The 18729-nt window shown below is 38.8% G+C and overlaps 1 protein-coding gene across 1 annotated transcript in view; it reads left to right on the top strand.

The window, feature by feature from the left end:
- Positions 1 to 13476, top strand: part of LOC140324993 (tetraspanin-11-like) — a 28212-nt gene extending 14736 nt beyond the window's left edge. Inside the window, exons 3-7 of the mRNA XM_072403097.1 lie at positions 5859 to 5933; positions 7304 to 7408; positions 8580 to 8738; positions 9696 to 9782; positions 11917 to 13476. Of these exons, the coding sequence (XP_072259198.1) occupies positions 5859 to 5933; positions 7304 to 7408; positions 8580 to 8738; positions 9696 to 9782; positions 11917 to 11997 (507 nt within the window). The 3' untranslated portion in view covers positions 11998 to 13476. The remainder of the gene's footprint in view (positions 1 to 5858; positions 5934 to 7303; positions 7409 to 8579; positions 8739 to 9695; positions 9783 to 11916) is intronic.
- The last annotated feature ends 5253 nt before the right edge of the window (positions 13477 to 18729 follow it).

Here is an 18729-nt window from a genome sequence, read left to right on the forward strand (position 1 = left end):
GCCGGGGATCGCACACTGTCCTCAATGAATGCAGCCACGGCGCTGCATTCATTGATCAGCACAGCCCGCAATCTTTTTTTTTTTTTTTTTTTTTAATTTGAGCTTGATCTGCCGAATTCACAACGAGATCGGGTTTTAAAAACTCGCTCATCCCTAGTGACTAGAACTTGCCAGGGGAACAGGGACAAGGAAACAAAGATTTTGGCAATTTGAGTTGGTATAAACTAATAATATATCTCAAAGCAGCCATAATGACATTTGCTAATGAGATCCTGGCATGTGGAATACACATGCAAACCATTCGGTATTTTAAAATAGCACTGAAGTTGACAGAAGATGACGCTGTGCCATTTCTAAAGCTGCAAACGCATCTACAGTGCTTAAAAATTTGTTGTTGTGACTGTCTTTATTTTGTTTCATGCTATTGTCTGTGGAAGACATTAACAAGAAGCATGGGAAGAGACAGAGAGCTGCAACAATAAGCTTTAAAATTAATTGATTTTCTAATTGCCTAGAAAAAAAATGTGACAAAAGAGGCTCTAAATTGAAGCCCTAATTATGGAAGATAAAATTCACATTAAAAGCCACACTGATTCCCCAGGAGTGCAAAGTTACTAAAAAAACTTCCCCAGTACTAATCTCATCAAGTCTTATCAAGGGGCCTGTTCCCTAGACCACACGCAATCTGTTTTTGGAAAGTTTTAATATTGGATGCGGTTGTTGTGACAAACAATACTTGCTGGGCAATTTACATATTCAAATCATTTAAAGAAAGACAATCAAGAGCTAATATATGCCAACATTATATCATTTCTGCATAATATTGTTTCGGTCTCTGTGTTAAAGGAAGATTTGAGAAGAACACAAAATTGTACAGTTTTTTGTGCTAATGGTTTAGTTTTTTCAGTTGGCACAAAAGTCAGAATATTCAAATTCATTTTTTTTTATTAGTCCCTCAACCCAATGATATATATATATATATATATATATATATATATATATATATATATAATGATGTTGTAGCAGTACTGGGTGGAATGTTGTTACTTTTTGCACTGGTCCTCTTTGGTACGTTAAAAAAAAGATCATATATTGTAAGAGTTCAAGGCTTGGTTTCATACCTTGTCCACTTGTCTGTACAACTCTGTAATTGTTCATTCTCCAGTGTTGCCATTATCATTATCTGATCCCCTCCCTTGTGGACGGAGACTTATTTCCATTATTCCTTTAAACTACAGAAGGTGCATTTTTAGGCTGCCCTGGGCTGTTGTTGCCTACTACAGTACAAGATTGTATAAACAAGTCCAAATCTGTCTATCTGTCACAAACACAACCCCCCCTGGATGTGCTCATCTGTTTTAATTAACCTTGGGTTTGCTGAAAAAATGAACATGTAGCCACACAAGTGGTATCTTTGGCCTTCCACATCGATGGTAGAAATGGTGAGGTAGCAAGCATCTTGTCACCACTATTATATACTAGAATTTAAAGTAAATCTAAATTGTGCCATTGTGTTTAAAAATGGTTCATGGACAAAAAAATGCTTTTCTGGTTTTTGACTATTTTTGTCAGTGCTGTCTGATTGGGGAGACTGATTCTGATTCTTTATGTTCTGTAGACTCAAACAGAATGTGGGTGCATATCATTTCATTATAAAGGGAAAGCGAACTCATGACTCAAGAGTTATTTTGGGAACAAGTGTCCCATTTTAAAAAAATTCAGTTTATTCCTATTTTTTTTATATTGGTATATTTTACAGGTTGCTTGTCTCTCTGTTGACCAGCCTGTTCTGTTCTCTAGAAAAAAAGAGGACAAGTGAAAGGCTCCCTAAGGCATTATTATACAATGATAGAACAAAAGTGGTCATTTAGGGATTGGCATTACTAAATCAACAGATCACTAGCAGCAGATCACTAACAACCTCTGTATGTTGGGGAACACCTGTACACACTTTATTATCACATATGGCTTTCTGTTTATAAAAAGGGGTGGTGGAGCATACTGGAGTGAAAGGATCTGCTTCTACTTCTGGTTCCACAAATCGAATGCACTCTGACTTCTCCTACACCAGAGAGACAGACGTCTGGAGAGATATCCCAATAACACACACACACACAGTATGGTCTTAGGAATATACTCTAAAGTTTACTTAACGAAGTGGTCTTTTTATACATATAATTATACAAAAGAAGGTTGGACTTTAGTTACATATATAATGTTATTTGACACATTGTAAGGAAAACAGGACATACATCGTATCTCAAAGAAAGTACAATTCCTGACATTTCTTTACATTTAAACTACTAGACAGGAAAAGAAAATACACCTCCCTTAAGATATATGGCTCAAGCTAGATCAGCAATTTTTCCCTTCAATGACCCCAGCTAGATCAGCTATTTTAACCCTTCACTGGAGCCCATTATTTGGCTTTTTTCTATACATTATATAAAATGTAAGTATAAGGTTCTGTGGATGCAGGATTTTAAATTATGATATTTTTGTTTTTTTGGTTAAACTAATTATTAAACCTGACTATATAACTATGTAACAGGTACTGCCAATGTGAGCCTGATCACAATTTTCAGCAGGGCTTTGGTGAAAAGAAAAGAGTTCCAGTAATTAAATAGGATATATTAGAAAATGAGAAGTTGACTTTTGAAGGATTGCCTAGGGGAACTAAAGAGTGTTTTACATATTTCTCTAGCAAGGTTCTTTAATTCCTCTCCCAGGTTTTAATTCTGGTTTTCTTTCATTTAATGTGATTTCTGAAAGCAGTGATTCACTGTACAAATGAAATACATTTCCAGCAAAAAAACAGATATTACAAAGTAAAAAGTCATTTAACAGGTGATAATTACATGTTCCGATGTTGTTTTGTCAGTCTGGGTAGCATTCTTTTCCTTTATGCAGAATTTAATTTCATGATTAACCATGCTCACAGAGAGCTAAATATACCACAAGTGGTTCTTTTATCACTGCAGGTGCCCTTGCAATAAGCCGACTCTAGTTCTTTGAAGGTGAGTCCCACAGTCACAGACTTATCCCACTCATATTATAACATGAACCCTACAATTCCTTCCTGGTTATAAAGTAATACAGGCACACATAGTTCTTCTTGTCAGTACTCAGCATTAAACACACAGAAATCTGCGCTGTTCATTTACCATTATAAGATTTGGGCCATTTATACATATATGATACTTTGAGGCTTATATCAGTTAGCTGTCCATTCTTAGTGTCCAATAAATTTCCTCTATCCCATGCCCTCAGTGTGGCCCACATAACCAAGTACTTCCCTATGTAGTCACATTTTTTGCATTAAGTTGTTTCTTACCCCTGCCTGGCAATACACTACAATACATCCTACACAAAGATCCTGAACATTTTTTTTAAAGTGCAAGACATTGCAAAGCATGCATGTGTGTAAAGGAGATGCAAGAGTTTTATACCAGAGCTATTATTAAAGTGTTTTTAACTTGTTTATCCTGCACCAACCACTGCTGAACCCTTTGTCATCAAACAGGCCTAGAAGAGCCAACACCAGCCATGGCATCTCTAATACCCCCAATCCCAGGGTTGGCCAGGGATTGGCATCTTGTTGAAAAGCATATGTATGGCCACTGCCGTGTATCTTTCTGGACTGGGGCTGGGTGCCAGGTGTATCTCACACAAAATCAAGAGAAATTCCAATACTTAAAGGGGTAGTCTTTTATTTGGGAAACCTATTCTATTTTATCCTAACTTGGAGAGAAAAAAGCAACACGTGCACATTTCCCCCACGTATGGCTCTTTCTATATGCTGCTAGCCTGAAAAAAATGTCTGCTAATCCTCCCATTTATCCAGGGAGCTCCTAGATCCCTACCTGTGAACTTACAGGGCTTGCCTCCCTTCTAATATGGAGCGGAGAGCATAGGGGTTCTGTATTCCAACCGGAAAGAACTAAGCTGACAGCATTGCTAAGGGTTTCTGTAAAACAGAGTTAGTGTTGTCAGGTCACTATGGGAAGTTAGGAAATCATTGGATTTCTAACAGATCAACAATTTTTCTGTGCTTGCAACATATTTAAAGAAGAAAATAGGGGAATGTGCATGTATTGCTGAGATGTTCTGAGTATGTTTTTTTTTTTACTTTAACCAAGCATACATGTTACCATTATGAACTGCTTCCTGTGTTGTCATTTATCCTATCGCTTTACTGCTTTATCATATATGTATATATACAGCAGTTTGAAGTTTCTAAAACCTTGTTTTGTGCACAAACAACCAAAAAGAGGTGTCATTCCCCTTTCACTTGCTCAGCTGCTGCTATTCTTTACATTGTCTACTATAGGAGCACAGACCATGTGTGTCTAGATTCTGTTCTATATATTTAGATCTCTACGAGGTCTATAAAAAGCCAATAGTGCTAATTTATCCTAAATACATCAGGAAATCCGGCCATGGAAAAACCTTCCCTACTCCATCAGCAATCCTGGCTCAATAAAAAATTATTACAATAACAGGTTTAAACAATGAATTTTGCGGATATGTTGTGCTGTGAAATGTTGATCTAATTATTGTCAGCTCAATATAATGTTAATTAGGCAATGAGAGGTAAATGTTTCCTGTAAGCAGGAAATGTAACTTTATTGTACAAATAAATTTGAATAGCTTTGTTGCTCATCATACCAGTTGATCCAGCAGACCTAAAATGGTAAATGCCTATAAAGGAGTATAAAAAATAGGGGGTGGGTGGGTAAGTAGACAGGTTGGAAGTCACTCCCCCATTGGCCAAAAATCTGCCTTCAAATGGAACAACCATTAAAAAACACTTTTATGCTTCTGGCATAAAGAAGAGACACCATTATAGATAAGCTGAGCTTTAGTGGCCTAGACATATTACTAGTGGTCACACTAGAAATGGGGAGCTGTAATCCTGAAGGCCGGATACTATATTACCTCTAATATGACCATGCAGGTTTTTAAAGTATCTGTTTTCTAATTGAAAGTAGCTGAGCCTCTCATTGCTATGGGGAGACTGTCCACTGCTGGTCATTCTTGGTCTGGTATCGGTTCAATTTGAGTTGTGCTATGAATATTTGGGGAGACCAAGGATGCAAAGTTTACTTAGGTAATGAGACATGTCAAAATCATCCAACACCCAAACATTTTACAAATTGTTAGGCATTTTCTGTGGGCAGGCTCTGAGTTTTCTAGATAAAAACTTTTACTTCTGCAATTTTACAACAATTAGCCACACAGGGTAAAGGATTAACACCTATCACAGACTTTTCGGCTCCAAGGGATCACATTGTCTAATTAGAACAGAGTGTTTTCATTAACTTTCATGCCTTCCATCCTATTCTTGCAAAATCAACATCTGCCTTGACATCATTCATGGTGATGAATGTGACTTGTGTTACCTGTGTGATTAGTGTAATAATATATCCCTGACACTCATTGAAGTAGGAGTCCAATGTCCAATACTGGTTTGCTGCAGAGCAGGGTTTGGTGCAGGGAGGTCAAATATCTCATCCTATGTTCTCCGTGAGATATGTGCCTACTGTACCGGCCACATTTAGTCATCTATAGTACAGCTAGTAAGCAAAACATTCTAACTAAGCTGTATCGACTACTCAGCTATGAACATCGAGTTATGTTGCACACATTTGCAACTATATCTGCCACACTGTAATACCTAGGCAAATCGAATAAATGGGATCATAAAATCTAAACAAAATGAGTTTTCCAGCTATAGAAACAATATTTGGAGGCAGGGAAAAAGGACACTTTGAAGGTCAAGCTCCATAGGTAAATGACACATATTATTATGGCTTATAACATTTATCCTAAACTGTATTCTCTTTTTTTTATTTCAGTATTTGATCATTCTTATTTCGGTCTATGCAGCAGAACTTGCTGCAGGCATCCTGGCGTATATATACTATGAAACAGTAAGTGTTATATTACAGTATGGGTATTCTGTGTGTTGGTGCTGATCTTGTTCTACTATGATTGAATTTGGTTCACAGTCAGCATCCATTCTTTGGTTGCATATCAGCGCATTACATTCATAATAGATAGATGATTACCAGTTAAATCCTTATCCCTAATATCAAAACAAAAACAGCTAAAAAGATTCCAAACACAAATAAAAAAAGTCTTACCGCATGCGTTTCGCCGATAGGCTTCCTCAGGGTATGCACTGTGAACGTTAGATAGTTTTGGTGGCAGTAAATTTCCTATGTAAAGTCTAATTCTCCAGAGATGATTAAACTCTGATATTCAAGATGTCCTGAACTTGATGTGGGATGCAGTTCAAGCAGTGTAGAAATTGGGCAGTAAATATATACAAAGTTGTATACAATATATCTTCAAAGTTCCTTTGGAGACAATCAAAGGTGCTGGTGCTGGAATGTAGTGCAAGCTGAGTGTTTCTTAATACTCTCCCTTAATACTTCCTAATGATTGGGACCAGCACTGAAACAAATCAACCTTAGGTTAAGGGTATAGTGTCAAATCTACCCAATGTACTTGCTTTTGATTCTAATATTTTACCAGCAAGCTGTCCAGCAAAAATTTCAGGTTTCAGGATTGGAGGAAGCCACATACATCCAACTGAGACCATGATATCCGTAGGGTGACCATGCAAAACTAACAATACTGGAAATGGAAAATTTAAGGATCTACTGGTAGGATCAATATTTAAATATTAAAAATTATGTTATGGGAGGGGAGGGGGGCTCAGAAAAACAAAAACTGTTGCTGTAATGCTGGTGACAGACTGCTCCATATGTCATTCTTGCCCTTAGTTTAAAGCAGTGTCTCCCAAGCTGGGCTCTGTGAGGACCTGAAAGGTTAGGGTTTCCCCTATGTTAGACAAGTTAAGAAACGCTGTTTAAGGCACATCTATACTTTAAAAAAATTGAGAGCAGGCAGATTGTGTATTGCAGAAGGGACAGATGAAGTCTGCAGGAAATAACACACCTGCCTTTGTGGAATTGTTTAACTACACTCTCTCCTTCCTCCGATATCCTCATCACATCTTCTGGGTTTGGTATCTTTTGCCATTTTATTTGAAATCGATGAGAATCCATACTGTACTACTGTGAATACAGTAGAAGTCATTCTGATTGGTTGTGATGAGTTACTACACTAAGAACAGAATTCTAGTTCTGTTTTAGGGATTGTATATTGGTGGGGATCCCATTGCTTACTATGTAATTGCACCCATAGATCTTTGTTTCTGCACCTTGCTCTGATTTACAGAATACACTATATTATCCCCTTATTTTACATTCCTGATCTTGTCTTCATTGTATAGATAAGTGAAGAATTAAAAGACAGCCTTAATGAGACCATTATACATAATTATGCACAGCCTGGGATGAACGACGTCACATATGCCATTGATCATTTGCAGCAGGACGTAAGTGCTTTTTTTCTGCCTATAATTAAGTGAAATAGATGTACTTATACAGGTAATAGAGACAATATTTATAAACCACTCAAGACTCACATCACTATAGGCCCTTATCCAAATTATTTGTCAGAATTCTAGGGGTCATGTTTGGTTTCATTGGGGGGACAGCAGGTTCCTGATGAGATTCAATTTTTAGATACAGAAATAAACAGACTGAATTGTGGTAGCTGCATCAAAAAATAAAGCAGATGGTTTCTTTATAGGACATAGATAAAGCAGAACTGACAGACGGAGAAGTGGCACTAGGAGCCAACCAAGGGTACAGAAAGTACATGTGCTATAATGGAATAAGCTGTAGTAAGGAAAGAGATTACCTCAAAAGGTAGGTAGGTATGTAGGTGTGTAGCTACGACCAGCGGGCTGACTGTTTGGTCGGATTGTGTAAATCTCAGGACTAGATAGAAATACAAATTATTTGCCAAGCACAGCAGCTCTCATGTATGTATCTCATCTGTGATTTGCCTGGAGTTCAGCTTTGAGCCCCATTTTTATCAGTGAACAGAATATTGACTTAAAGCTGAACACCAGACAGAGATAAAAAAAACAAAAATTCATGTATCTCTGTAATTATAAATATATTGTTAATTTTATTGCTGAACAAAGAGCCAACCAGTTGTATAGCATTAATCATATGCTGCACGCTGATAGGAGAGAGCAGAGTAAACATGCTGGGGAAGAGACAAGGCCTATGTCTAAACTAACCGCAGCAGAAAAATGAAATCTCTTTCCCCGCCACACTGGATTGGACTGGATATGCAGAAATGCAACATTTTTATTATTATTTTTTTATTTTTGTACATAGCATGTTGCCTGGAGTCCAGCTATGGGCACTGTCAGCCTTCATGTCAGAAGTTTGTAGTCCTCATTTGTTGTAACTGTAAGCAATGGTAAACCTGAGGCCCGAAGCAGCTGCTCCTCATCATGTAACCTGATTTCAGAAGACAATTCACTTTTGTAGGTTGAGGATTTACCACTTAACCTGCTGGCTTCTTTGCTGGGCTCCAACATTGTTCTGGTATCAGCGATCCAATCTACAGCTCAGCTGGTACCATGTCATCTGTGTGTACGGTAATGTCCAGAATTATTGCTGAGCTTGTCTCTTTCTTGTGTCCATCAGTTTAAGTGTTGTGGCAGTGACAGTTATGAAGACTGGAGGTACAGCTTGTATACGATTACAGCTAATACCAGCGGAACCATTGTCCCAGATAGCTGCTGCAAAACCATGACTGAGGAGTGTGGGAGACGGGACCATCCTTCTAATATATACAGAGTGGAGGTAAGGAGAATGCGCTCTGCTCAGCCATGGATAGAGGAAAGAATAAGTGATTGTCAGGGATGTGATAAAGGAGACATTGGGCCAGTACATGGACTCTTCATACTTATTTTTATGAGTAAAGACAAACTCTGCTAGGGGTTGTTTGCCTTCAAGTAACATGGCAATTTCTTTTGGAAATGCTAGTTGCTTGGTTGTCATACTGATACTCCTCCGAAATGGCCCCCTTTAAGCCCTTTTCTCTCTCTCTCTCAATGTACAAGTGTGATTCCATGCTGGAACAAAGTAATACATTCTAGAACAGCGGTCGCCATCCAGCGGTCTGCAAGAAAAATTGGTGGTTTGCGGCTCTGGCCGGTGAGCCCCCGAGCGGAGTCAAGAGAAGTACCCCGCTTGGGGGGGTGCACCGGCCAGAGCCACGGACCATGTCCTCCATACGCAGGCTCAGGGCAGTGAGACAAAACCCGCCCACTCAGAGTGGGCAGGTTTTGACATCATGACTTCTTGCCCTTTGAGTGACACCAGGCTCCCCGCACTTGCGTTGTATGGAGCCAGTAAATTTAGTGGTTTGTGGGTCCGAAAAGGTTGGGACCACTGTTTTAGAAGAATGGCAAAGAATGTCAGTGATGGAGCAACAAGTGGCATCACAACCATTGCAGTGCTGAAATAGGGTACACTGGCAGGTAGGTCTGCCATAAAGTGCAACATGTCCCATTAACAAACAGGATTGTCTTTGTTGGTTTGGAGAACTCTAGCTCTAGCAGAAGGCATGTCGGCATGTCAGACTATTGCTAGCACACAGAAAACACTGCTGAAAAGTTTATCTACTTTTTCTAATTTTTTAAAATTTCTTTCAATTTTAAATTCACTCCAAAAGGTCATGGGGCACCTTGAATAGCTGGCCATTATTGTGGAGCTGTGTATGACTTCATTTATCTGCAAGATTCTTTGTAATTCCAGGGAGGATGTATGACAAAACTGGAAATTTTTCTCCAGGAACATCTGCTGCTGATCGGAGCAATCTCTATAGGCATTGCGTGTTTTCAGGTATGAAATACTTCTTTGATAACTAAAATTAAAAGAGAAGTGCATGAGATGATAAAAACATTAATGTTATTCTTCTTCTGCCTGGTTGTCATTTGGGTTAATATTGAGGTGGCTATGTCACTATTGAATCCCTTAAACATATCGTCCAGACTGGTAAAGGACAGGCTCAATACTTATCTTATTTTCCCTCATTTCCTGGTTTAATTACCATATTCCTGCTGCTCTGTAATATGGTGTCATCTCATGCTAGGCCATACAGTACCAGGGCAGTATGAGGGTTCTAATGAGGACCTAAGGAGGAATTAAAAGTCCGATCAGAGGATATCTAATTTAATAATCACTTTAGAGAGAGTAGAAATTAAATTGATAAATCAAGAACATTGTAGCAGAATCCAGCAATAGATCCAGGTTGCCCCAAACAAAAACAAAAATTCCCCAGTGCAGCCTGAACCTGGAATTGGAAGCACCGCTTCCAGCCACTCACCTTTCTTGCTCACATAGCCCTATATGTTCTAAACCAAATGTGTTACAGTACAATGTAAATATTACCTTCAGTAATCACAGGCAGTAGTTTTTTACTAAAATGATTATTTAAGGTTACCTACCTTAGGCTGGGTCTACATGGACGTTTTGTAAAAAGGCATGTAAACGTTCCTACTGAGTTTATAAGCGTTTTTATGCACTTATTTCAACGTTTTAAAACTTTTTTTAAATGCTGGAAAAAGCTGAAAAACGTCTATGCCGCGTTTATCCGCGTTTTACCGCGTTTTACCGCGATTCTACAAGCGTTTTAGCACTTGGTAGAAATGCAAATTGTAACCCTGGGCAGTGATCTCTGCAAGTACAGGAAGTACATACATCCCTGCATACATGTGATAATGTGATCATGCAACAGTACAGTGACAAATGTAACAGTATACCCAGAATAGAGTGAAAAGAGTGCAAAGTGAAGCACAATTAAAGACAATGACTACACACAAGTGATAATGAATGACATCATTTGCAGGTGTGAAAAGCACCAAAAGCAAACACAATGGCAGACAATTTCACACGTGCCAGGCATAGGTGTTAATTTTTAACAGCATAGTACATGTAATTAATCATGCATGACACATGAAATACTGACACAGGACACAGGCTATTGTTAAAACGTTTGTAAAAGCCTCCATTGAAATCAATGGAAGCTTTTTTATTGACAATTTCTAGCATGCATAAACGCAGGAAAACGCTCCCATTAAAATCAATGGACACGTTTTCCCGCGATTTCCCGCGTTTTCCCGCGATTTCCCGCGATTTACCAGCGTTTTAATTTTTTAAACGTTGCAAGCAACGTTTAAGATAACGCTCAAAAACGTGCCTGAAGGAAACGTCCTGGTGTAGATTAGCCCATTGGAATGCATGGGGACTTCAAACATGGGCTTTAAAAGCCTCAGGTTAAACGCTGGGGAAACAGTCCGTGTAGACTAAGCCTAAAATAGAAACACAATTAAAAATGTTGATGATTTAGAGAACCAGAATGCAAATAGGAAATAAAAGACAACAGCTCCTCCTACTGGAAGAGATGCAGTAATACAGTATGAAATTTTAAATAAAACAACTTAATAAAAAAAAAAGGAAATGAAAGATATATTTCAAGGCTGTATGTTTGCCATAGCAAGAACAGGAAATTAAAGCTGGTGGAGCAAAATGTTTCAGTCAATCATCAGATTAAACTAGACCTATTATTAAAAAAAATAAACATACGTCAAGTAAATTGCTAAATATTTTTAAATCCAGAAAGTACCATTTTCTTCCATCAAGAATAAACGTATCACTCTGAGCTTTATCACTTGCAAATGAAATGATTTCTGCCTACTAGATGCATTGTGGGAGTTTCATATAATTGGTAATTGTAAGAAGACTTTTTGTTTCCCATCTTTTTATATCTGCCTGGAGTTTAGTTTTAATTATTAGTAATTAATATTCTTAATAGGTCAGATGATGTACTTTATTATAGAGCTGCTTCTCCATTCATCACAATCCTGCTTTGTTTATGGACTTTATTGTATATAACACATGACATGTCTAGTCTATGGAAGGCATTAAATATAACAATAAATTTAATCACAATATTAATAAAATATTTTTGTTCCAGCTGATCGGGGTATCTATGAGCGCTTGCTTCCTGTGCGTCCTCTATAAAGAAGAAAAGGAGGAGCTGTACAATACCATTTGATTGCTATGGGGCTCTATTTATAAAACAGGGAATGTGACATTCCCTCACACATTCCGGGGGAAATCGATTACTGGTATTGAAACACATGGACCTGGAAGATTCCCACTAGGGAATGTTTGAGGGAATGTCTGTTGCCTCATTTTATAAATTGAGCTCTTTCTGCTATTGTCAGAAATGAATGTGTAGTGGTAGAGCATGGCGACCGCACATCTTAATAACATACAAACACCTTTATTCAATAAAACATTACTAATTTTTGAAAGTACAGTCCACCCAAAATGAATATTTCAGGATTTTTTATTAAAGTAAGTTTACTTATATATGGCTACCTTCTTCTATCGCTTTAGAACTCTATTGATGAGATCTCCTCTTTGGAGTTCCCAGCTCTATACACCTACTGCAGATATTGCAATGGGCTCAAGCTGTCACTGCTAGATGTGGATAATGCTACAAAAACAAATTCATAGCTAATTGCATGCACAAATCCAATTATACCACTAATTTGATTGATTTGCATTGAAGTCTATGGCCACCAACTATTCTTTTAAATTGTAAAGCCTCTAAACATTGAATTGTCACCATATTTACTAGAGAGATTGGTGGCACCTTTGGGAACATGGGCCAAGTGAAAAGGAAGTAAGAACCTTGTTTTTAGAAGAAAAGCACATTTTATTACATAACTGGGGATTCAAATTACATAAGATTTTAGCTCCTTATTATCCCAATGTTTTTATTTCCAAAAGATTTTTCTGAGTCAGTTAGCACTATCCCTATAAATATATACACAAATTGGATGAGAGATGTTGAGAGAAAGGTCCTCTTTCCCATATCCATGATACTCCATGACCAGGGGTGTAGTTGTAAGAAACCAAGATAGGGGGCATGGTACTATTCATGACAAGTGGGCTTGTGCATCTTTGTTATGTAAATGTGCCCGCCCCACTACACCACTGCCTATGTGTCACTCAAAGGGGAAGAAACTTCCCCCAGAGTGATGTCATGATACCAGAACTCTCTTATCACAGGTCTGAGTCTGTCATGGGAGAGTGGGCGGATGTGTTCAGAGAGACAACCTGCCCACCTCCATGAGCCTGCAATTCCATACAATAGACATGGTCCGCCTCCCTAGTGAGGTCCTTCCCCTGACCCCCTGGGGGGGGGGGGGGGTGTACTGGCCAGCGCCGTGGACCACCAAAGAATTCATTGCAAAATAAAAGTGGACACACGTGCCGATTCCCAAAAAAAGTGAGGATTCGCCGTTCCCACCCGTGCCTGCCCCACTACACCCCTGGCCATGACAAGCCTGCATAATATACTATGCACACATTACAAACAAGGACACAGGAGGAGTCCAACTGAGTGTATGATTTAACAGATGCTCCTGCACTGTTGCCTCTGCTGCCCCAATGAAACCAGCAATGTAACTATATGGGCATCATTGTGCAAGAGATTACTCTCCCTGATTCAAGACATCCTAGCGTTTATTACAATCCTGGAAATAATCCATTAGATCCAGCGAACATTAGTTTGACCAAAAATATCACTTTGAGATGGACTGACTCTATTAGTACAGAACCTAGAATGTAGTTATTTAAAGGGAAGGTTAAGGGTTGAAACCTTTTCATGTTCTTGTTGCTGTCTGGGTTCCCTTTGGGCAGATACCTCCTGTCCTGAAAACAGTGCACAGGAAGTGAGAAAACATTTTACTGATGGGAACACAAACCGCAATGAATACCTAAAAGATGATCAAATATTTCCCTATTTTATCATCAATGAAACTTTTGGAGTGTTGGTAATTTAAAGCACTGTACTGGGTAAGATTGCTTCTTCCATTTTGCATTTTATTTCTAATAGGTGTACATGGGTTATGACATATATTATTCAGCACAATATTGGATGTTTTTTTCTACTTGGTGAATATAACTTGAAATTCTTTGTATAAAGTTCGGATTGTAATTGTTGTACTGAAGATTTGGTACAGCAAAAATAACATATATCCTAATACTTTCTATACAGTACATATTGTGCTGCAATTGTGATATTTATTTTCAGTGTACAGATCTGTATATACTATACATTGGTGCTATGACACAGATTTATTTTCTGTGTTTTTCAACAATTTTGGGGACAATTTGCAGGAACCCCTACCAACCAGATAGCAGCAGTGTGACCTGAGATAATATGAAATACAGTCAGCACGCCTTTGCAATTTTTGTGTTTGGTACACCATGACTTGGGACAAGTATAAGAGGACCTCCAATATATCACATACCCTTAGCAGATAACATACCTACTGACTTAAAAAAAAAAAAAAGTTTATTAATATCTCTAGAAGTAAGTCTACATCTATAATTAAAGACAACTCCACACCTACCAATCTTGACACATAGGGCCTGATTTATCAAAGCTCTCCAAGACTGGAGAGGAAACACTTTCATCAGTGAAGCTGGGTGATCCAGCAAACCTGGAATGGATTTCTTCAAAGTTTGCTAAGAAATGTTTTGAATCCTGGACCCGATCCATTACAGGTTTGCTGGATCACCCAGCTTCACTGATGAAACTGTATCCTCCCCAGCCTTGGATAGCTTTATTAAATCAGACCTATTACCTCTACTGAATGGCAGATCTCAAAGTTTATTTCAGCGTAGGGCTCACAATTTAGTCAATGAATTATCTGTCTTTTACCAACAGTGGTTCATCATGTAAACATTAGTGGATGTTGGGACCCCTTGATTAAACATCGATTTGCATTGCTTGATAACTTCAATAAAGATAGACTAATGTCGGAGGACAGTATTAAACTTTTTTTAACAGTAATTATGTGTCTTCCTAGTTTTAATAATATTACACAATATATATATATAGCGCCATCATATTATGCAGTGCTGTACAAAGTCCATAGTCATGTCACTAGCTGTTGCTATGTAAATAAAATATTTTTTCACCTTGTGTGATTACTGTTTTTTACATTTAAAGTCTTTGGAGTGGGGTAATAATGTACCCTAGTACTCATTCCCATAGGAAGGGGTGGTTATCTGGCCACCTCTTTTTTAAAGTGGATTTAAACTCAGCCAATTCAATTGTCTGCATTCCATCGCTGAGTGCCACTCTCCTCATTCTGTTCTTCTACTTCTGCATGATCTCCAGCCATTTCGATTGACCATGCTGGCTTTAGAGCTTCACTATTATCACCTCCACAACCCTCTCATACATTGTGGGGGAAAATATAAAATAAAAAGAAATTGTCTAATAACATTGAAGGACTAGGGTACCTTGTAGGGAGGTGAGGTTACCTGCCAATGGTAAAATGCATGTGGCATGGACTGGAAAGGGGGGCACTTGCTTGTTGCCCTCCTTCCTTGCAACAAAGACAACATTTCTGGATGAGGTCTGGTTATAATTCAGCCCAAGGCATTTTCTATTTGTCTTTTTTTTTTAAAAGAAACCTTTTGTCAAATGAAAGTAACCACTGGCCTCAAATCAACCACAACATATAATGCAATATATAAATACCCCCAATACAAAAAGACAGAAATGTTCAAGAGTCCAAAAGAGCAAACACATAATCAGAATTGAAGTACAATTTTTTAACTGTCCCTAATCTTTTCCTAATCAGTTTGTTAGCTTTGTATACAATACTGCAACTCACATACACTATGACTGCAATGTCTCCCAAAACCTTTTACAGTTAGCAGTTAACACATAACAAAACCCCTATTATTGGCCATTGGAACCCTACTGGAATCGTCCAATGACTATATAGTACATTGTATTTTTTTTTAAATGTACAGATGTTTTAGACATATAAATATTTACAAGCTTGGGGAGGCTCTTTCCTGTTACAGCATGTCTGTGCCCTTAGCACAAAACCAGCTCCATAAAGATATTTGGTGTGGAGGAACCCAAGTGGTTCGCAAACTGAACTGACCTGATCCCTACTGAACACCATTGGAACCAAAATGGCAGCTGTAAGCTAGATCTTTCCAGATACCATCATTATCTAATCTTACAAATACTCTTCTTTCTGAATAAACATATTTTTAAATCTTCTGAAATGCCTTCCCAGAGCATTGTTATAGCTGTAAAGAGAGAGACAATACCATAATATTGCCCTTGGTTTTAAAATGTGACATCCAATACGCTTATAAAGGGTTGGGTGGTTAGGTGGCCACAGACCATACGTACTGGACATACCATGGGACTGTTGTACTGGTAATACAATACTTTCATATACAAAGACTAATACTTTTATTTGTATAGCAGAACACAGCAATAACAAGACGCCACAGAAGAGTGTTTTACAAATATGTCCCTTGTTTCCCACAGTGTGCAATTACATCCAACCATCCATGGCTCTCTCTATCACTGTGATTTGTAATTAGGTTTCCAGCTATAGCACAATACCTTCCTTTTACAAAATGAAATATTGGCACAAATCACAGACTGGAAAATGAACTACTACCGATGTTGTGATACTTTTGTATATTTTACTTTCTATGTATTGTTTTGGTGCAGTGAATAATTGATAAGTTTTAATAAATATTCAACTAGGGCAATAAAAAAAATATCAATGTACTTTCCTCCTGTGTGTTTTCATTGCTGCTGACTTTTATGTGATAAATGATATGTAGCAGCTTATGTAAAAACTCTGTGATCAGTACACTGCTAAAAACTTCCTAAGAAGAACTCCACTAGGCAATATCGGGCCATGTGACAAACTGTCTGTGACTCAGTTGGTTAGATTTCCCCTTTTCACACCCATACAGGAAATGATGAGAATGGCTGTCACTGGGATGAAAGGAACATTAATCAATAAAAGCATTCTTACCATTCATCACCCTTCTAAAATAAATTTTTCTACTTTTTGGAGACACTTCTCATCACTTCCAATATGATGTAGCTGCAACTCCTTCGGCAATCTCTTTGGGTTTTCACTTCTAGTGGGGTACAAATACACAAGCACAGTCCAGGCTTAACTCAGTACACCGGTTAAAAGAATTGTTTAGGGCAGCGGTCGCCAACCGGTGGTCCGCGAGAAAATTTTGGGGGGCTGCGGGTCTGGCCGGTGCACCCCCAAGCGGGTTCAGGAGAAGGACCCCACTGGGGGGAACACCGAACACGTCCCCGTACAAGTCCCAGGCGCAGGGAAGTGGGTGGGCTGTGTCCCTGGACATTACTCGCCCACTCTCTCATCGCGGGCTTAAATCTGTGATGGGAGAGTGGGAGGGGCTATGTCACGGTGACATCACTATGGGGGAGGTTTCTCACCCTTTGATTTACACCCAGCTCCCTGCACATGCGTGGTCCGGAGCCAGTGATTTTTTGGTCCGCGGAACCAAAAAGGTTGGCAAACACTGGTTTAGGGCACGTTCAGAGCTTCCTGGGTATCAAGTGATCCCGTTCAGCTTCCGGTGGTTGGCACCTTGCCTGCTTCTTTATCACTGGCATCTCAGCGCTGATTTCTAAAGAACTAGCATCTCTACATTTACCAACTGGTGACAATGAGTGGTTCTGGTACCCCCACTATGCCCCCATTCATTCTCTATGGAGTTGGGGGAAGCTACGTGTAGCATATGCCCAAAGGCAATGGTTTCCTGGCATGAGGAAGCTGCAAACACACCACAACCTCATAACCAGTGTGAATATAACTTTAGGTTGTGGAATGTCAGTAATAGGCAACTCATAATCTGGAGGGTTGAGGGGAATTTAGACGTCAGTCACTATCCTCACATTTTCAACTTCGAATTCAAATTCTGGTTGGGTAAAGCAGTCCCTCTCTCATAACACTTCCCATCATCAAAGAACTCATGGGAATCTGTCTTAGTAGTAACTTGTAGTAACTATGGGGCTTGTCCAAGGCCCGCTATCTCACTCGTTCTCAGGCCTAATACCAGACATAGGCCACACAGTGTGTTAGGCCAGAAGCCTTGGCTGGGCTAGGCCCCACTAGCTTCTCTAATCTGCAAAACATGATGGTTGATGGGAATAGTAATTTATAAATGAAACAATATTTTACCTGGAGATATATTTTGTAAGTGACAAGGACACTGCATTCAAGATCAATAGGAATGCTCTGTATTTGCTAAAAAATATTTTAGCCCCAATAAATGAAAACCAATGTAGCCAATGTAAGGACTGTTAAGCTGCAATCTACACTGCCTGGTCAAAAAAAAGTCACAAATTCTAATGTTTTGTTGTACTGCAGCTTTGATTATGGCACGTAGTTACCATGGTATTGTTTCAATAAGCCAATGCAATATCACAACATTCATTTCTATCCACAGTTTCATTCATTTTTTGCCAAGATCTTGATGATGGGAGAGTTGGACTGCTGCGTAAAGTCTTCTCCAGCACATGCCAAAGATTCACCGTCTGGACTGTGTGGCCATCGGGAAAGAAAAAATCCATTGATAGAAAAAAACATGGTCATTCAAATTGCTAGCTGACCTAATTTTGGGGTTCATAACTTTGCTTAGAATTTGACCTTAGAAATGACCAACTGAAGCACCCCCAGATCATACCACTGTGCCCACAGGCTTGGGGTCTTTTTTTTTTTGGGCCAGGCAGTGTATTGCTTTTTTGGCTTGAATACACTTCATTTTATGTTGCTCCCACCACTTATTAGAAGTTTACATTTCCAGACCACATTTACAAAAATATTTAGCAGCCTTTGAGTACCTTTGAGTATATTTACCAGTCTTTGAGTACACTGTACAAATAGAGGTCAAAAAG

Source organism: Pyxicephalus adspersus, chromosome 2 (assembly GCF_032062135.1).
Source record: "Pyxicephalus adspersus chromosome 2, UCB_Pads_2.0, whole genome shotgun sequence".
Classification (NCBI taxonomy): domain Eukaryota; kingdom Metazoa; phylum Chordata; class Amphibia; order Anura; family Pyxicephalidae; genus Pyxicephalus; species Pyxicephalus adspersus.